General features: G+C 42.9%; 1 protein-coding gene across 1 annotated transcript; it reads right to left on the reverse strand.

Annotated features, from left to right (window-relative positions):
• Nucleotides 1-1,096: 1,096 nt before the first annotated feature.
• On the reverse strand, nt 1,097-4,122 carry FZD2 (frizzled class receptor 2). The gene has a single exon (XM_070730199.1). The coding sequence runs from the start codon at nt 3,758-3,760 to the stop codon at nt 2,093-2,095; it is 1,668 nt and encodes a 555-aa protein (XP_070586300.1). The 5' UTR covers nt 3,761-4,122; the 3' UTR covers nt 1,097-2,092.
• Between the last annotated feature and the right edge of the window lie 674 nt (nt 4,123-4,796).

Raw genomic sequence — 4,796 nt, forward strand, 5'->3', positions numbered from 1 at the left:
AGAAATGGATGGAATTTGCTAGCTAATTTCTAGGTAGGATTGGAGCGGCTTCAGTAAAGTCTTTTAGGAACTTTAACTCAAAAATGGCATTTTGTGTTTATAAATAATTCCAGCTGATTTCAATTCCACCCCAATTGAAATTCAAATATTTTGAAAATTTTTAAAAGTGAACTGTTAGAAGCATATTTAGAATACTGATCAATCATTTTTCAAATGACAACACTAAATTTTAGAAAACATTTCTTCTACTGTAATAATTTTTAGAGCGATTCTTAATTCTGGTAAAAAAAAAATGCTCAGGACCCCATTGTTAAGATTTCAACGAAAAGATACAGGCTTGCCAAAATTCTCAACATATTGGGAGTAAAAAGAGAAAAAAATTAGAGCAGCCATATCTTTTCACAACTTGCATAACTGATGCAAAATGCATACGTGGGCAGTCATAAGCAAGGACTCAAAAAAGAATTTCAACATGTTTGTTTCTAATGCTTTTTTTCATAAAATAAGGCAAGAAGTTAATCTATCTGCAGTGATTTCCATGGAAACCTCAGACTGAGATTGTTCCTTAATGCTGTCGGAAATCAATTCCTAATCAAAGACTTTTGATTTAGAAAAAAATAGTTTAGATTTAATGTTTTTTTTCTATTATAGTTGGTTTTATTGAATAATAAATTGTTATTTTCCTGCAAGAGGCATTAAGAGAAGTTACCCAAACATCTATGAAATTTCTTAAGAGCTGTAATAGAAGTTGAGAAAAGTATACATCCTCAAAAGAAGAAAATAGTAGAAGACAGAAATGTAGGTTTTTTTCTTCTATATTGGGCAAACCTGTTAAAATAGGGTTCCTATGCTTCTCAAAAGATAGTATTTTTCAATTGAAAGAAATAAATTCCTCTTAAACTTTCTAACATGCCACCAAGCACGTCCGAATAGCCTTAAAAAAAAACTTTTTAAAAGATCTTTCTCTTCAAGCAAATGGATATTGCGCTGTGAAATATCAATTGCAGTTTCTAATTACTTTCTAAAAGCTAAGTGGATAGCTCAGAAATAAATTACTTTGGAGACGCTTCTGCTTTTGAAAAATACGCAAACTGAATTTGCAAATAACAAGTTTGTTTAATAAAGGAAATGTCATTTTTAAAAAGCTACCTTTTGTACAAAACATCTAGGAAAAAATAGAAACATACAAATGTAACAGAAAGAGAATTCTGTGGCTTAAGGCAAGAAAAACTTTCTTGGAGGTCATAATTCTCTAAAAGAAATAAACATAAGAAAATCTGCACAGCCAAGGCCCAAATTTCAGCAAAGACGAGAAGGCTCAGCCATCTTCCCCAAACCCAACCCAAATACATTTGCACAGACATAATATTGATTGCCAAACTTTCAATCTGAAGAAAGAAAAAAAAATGAGATGGAAGAAGTGTTCCTGGAAATATATCAAAAACCGTAGCTTGCAAAAAGGAATTGATGGAAAAGGTGGGTTGGATGATGGGAGCGATACAAAACCTGGCTTTCATGAAAAACCTAAGGAAAAATAGCCTATTAAGGGCCAACCCAAACAGCACATATTCCTGGCTCCAGAGAGAGAGTAAAGAAAAAGGAGAAAGGGGGTGGGGGGATAAGAGTTCAAAGAAAAGGAGTTGAGAAAATATTTTTTTCTTTCTTTGACCCCTTCCATACTTTTTTTTTTGGAAAAATAAAGTCCTTGCTGCTGTTCTCTTACTTGTTTTTAAATAGAAATATATAATTAAATTTACAAATGCTATTTACAATTTTAATTACAAAAAGACACCCTTTAATAGTTAATTAAAAACCTAAAGTAAAGAAGTTTAGAACTTGTTTTAATTAAAATGAGACAGTTTTAAATACTTGGGAGTTTTTCCTCCTTTGTTTTTCCTTTTCCCCCCCCCTCTCCGATTGTCAAGAGGAGTTTTCAGCTTTATAAGGTAAAAGAAGCCTCACTCCCCAAATTACAGGGAAGTTTTCCAGAAAACATCTCCCCATACATACAAACAGAATCAGCTGAAGGAGGGAGATGCTGGTGTTTTCTTGAAATTCTGGAGCTGGCAATCTGCTTCCTCCATTTCTCTTTTCAAACCGTAGTCTCCCCATGTTTGCTGTTAGTTAGCCTAGTATAAAACTTCCTCCAGGAATGAAGGGTTTTCCCAGACCAGATCCAGAAACCTGAAGTGATGCCTACAATCAGCGTCATGAGATACTTGATCATGTAGACAGTGAAGTCAGGGGTCATGCGTGGGGTGTACTGAAGGGGACAGGGGATGGCCAAACTCTTACAGTTTTGGCTAATCCAGCTCCGCTCCCAGTGCTCACGGAAGGCCTGTTCATAGAAGTAGCAAGCAATGACAATGGTGGCTGGCACTGTATAGAGGACACTGAAGACCCCAATACGCACCATGAGACGCTCCAGCTTCTCTGTTTTGGTGCCCCCGTGTTTCATGATGGTACGGATACGGAAAAGTGACACAAAGCCTGCCAAAAGAAAAGAGGTGCCTATGAAGAGGTAGACAAAGAGGGGAGCTAAAACAAAGCCCCGGAGTGGGTCTATGTTGTTAAGCCCCACAAAGCAGACTCCACTGAGGAGATCACCATCAATTTGCCCCATGGCCAGGATGGTGATCGTTTTGACAGCAGGAACAGCCCAGGCTGCCAAGTGAAAGTATTGTGAGTTGGCTTCGATGGCTTCATGTCCCCATTTCATGCCAGCTGCAAGAAACCAAGTGAGGGACAAGATGACCCACCAGATGGAGCTGGCCATGCTAAAGAAGTACAGCATCATGAAAAGTATGGTGCAGCCTTCCTTTTTGGTACCCTGCACCACTGTCCGATAGCTATCATCTTGGAAACGTTCATTGCACACCACCCGTTCCTTCAATACAAATCCTGCAATATAGGCTACAGAGACCATGGTGTAACAGCCAGAGAGGAAGATGATGGGCCGTTCTGGGTAGCGAAAGCGCTGCATGTCCACCAGATAGGTAGTCACAGTAAAGAAAGTAGAGGCACAGCACAGGACAGACCAGATGAGAATCCAGATGCGTGCGAAGTGGATCTCCTCTTGGTTGAAGAACATGTGGCCATCATTCTTGGTGGGTTCACAGGGTGCCGCACAGTCTTTCTCTCCAAGGAACTTGTAGTTGAGGTAGCTGGGCACTTTAAGGACTCGTGGGCAGTGGAAAGGGTGGTCCAGAGTGGCATAACGCGGTGGCCCAGCAGTACCTTGTCCAGCAATCGGAGTGGCACTTGTGATCAATGCTGGAGAGCCACCTTCCTCTGTGTGGTTCTGCCCAACACAGATCTGCTCTGCCCCATGGCGGGGGAAGTTCTCACAGCGCAGTCGTTCCGGCCACTGGAAGCCAAATTTGTTCATGAGGGCTTCACAGCCTTGGCGTGCCCTCTCACAAATGGATCGGCAAGGCGGAATGGCTTGCTCCAAGACAGTGCACACAGGAGCATACATAGAGCAGAGGAAGAATTTGAGCTCCGGGGAGCACTGGACCTTCACCAGAGGGTAGAACTGATGGACCTCCAAGCCAGCATCCTCTTGGCTGGTGTGTCCCAGCAGATTGGGCATGATCGTCTGGTTGTATGCAATGTCAGTGCACAACGGAATGGAAATAGGCTGGCAGAAGCCATGGTCGGGGATAGAAATGCCCTTCTCTCCGTGGAACTGGGCCCAGCAGGATCCCAAGAGCAACGGCAGCAGCAGGCAACGGGCCAAGGACGCGTCGGCAAGGCGCATGGTGGTTTGCTCCCCGTCAGCTCTTACGGATACCCGAGCGCTTTTGTCTCCTCCCCAGGGCGAGCTGGGATCTGTCACTTGCTTCGGGGACCCTAGTCCTGGCAAAACTTTTTGGGATCAGCCTCGGAGAGCTGACGGAGGCAAAACTCCACTCACCCAGCGGGAACTCTTCCTCGCCGCGCGTCTCTCCAAGCGCCTTTCGCTTCCCTTTGTGTCTTCCCTCCCCAATTAGTCTGTTTCAAAGGAGGGCCCCCAGGCTGAGTTGCGCTTCGCCCAGCCTTCTCCTCTTTCTCCTCCCAACTTAATCAATTCCAAGCCGGCCCCTTCTCTCCTTCCCTCCTCCCGCCCGGCCCCTCGCATCTGCATCAAAGAGATGCCTAAACCCCTTCCCAAAATTTATGTTCGCCCAATCAGATTCAAATTCAGGGACCAACCCTCGTCCCCTCCTTCCTTCCTGGGATTGGTCAGCCACCTCGGGGTGGGGTGGGGGGAGGAATAACGAGATCACGAAGCGAGAGCCAGATTTCTTCCTGCCCGGGTGTCCTGTGGCGGTTTTTAAAGGAGAAATAATTTACCTTAGATTATCGCTATTCACCTCCAGTCATAATTAAATTATTAGCAAGTAGATTACCTTGGTTGTGCGGCAAACTCAACTCCCTCCCCCTTCCCAGATTCTAATAAATAACGTGTAAAGGCAGCTATCTCTTCTGAAAACAATTTCCAAACGAAACACACATACACACACACCACCCTGCCTGGAGCACACGCTAATGTGTTTCACAGGTTCCTCCCTCCTTTCTATTGCCTATGTTTCTTTTGTTTTTTAAACTAATGAACTCCCTGGTATCTTGTTTGGGGAAAGCCTGTTTACAACTCACATACTGTAATAGAAAAGTTGTTACTTTTAAAAAAAATTATTTTGTCCAATACACAATAATACACAATGAAGGTTATAGAGGATATAGTAGAGAAGAAATACGAGATATAGGAGAGACTACAGGACAGGGGACGGAAGGCACTCTAGTGCGCTTATGTA

Source organism: Erythrolamprus reginae, chromosome Z (genome assembly GCF_031021105.1).
Source record: "Erythrolamprus reginae isolate rEryReg1 chromosome Z, rEryReg1.hap1, whole genome shotgun sequence".
NCBI classification, from domain to species: domain Eukaryota; kingdom Metazoa; phylum Chordata; class Lepidosauria; order Squamata; family Dipsadidae; genus Erythrolamprus; species Erythrolamprus reginae.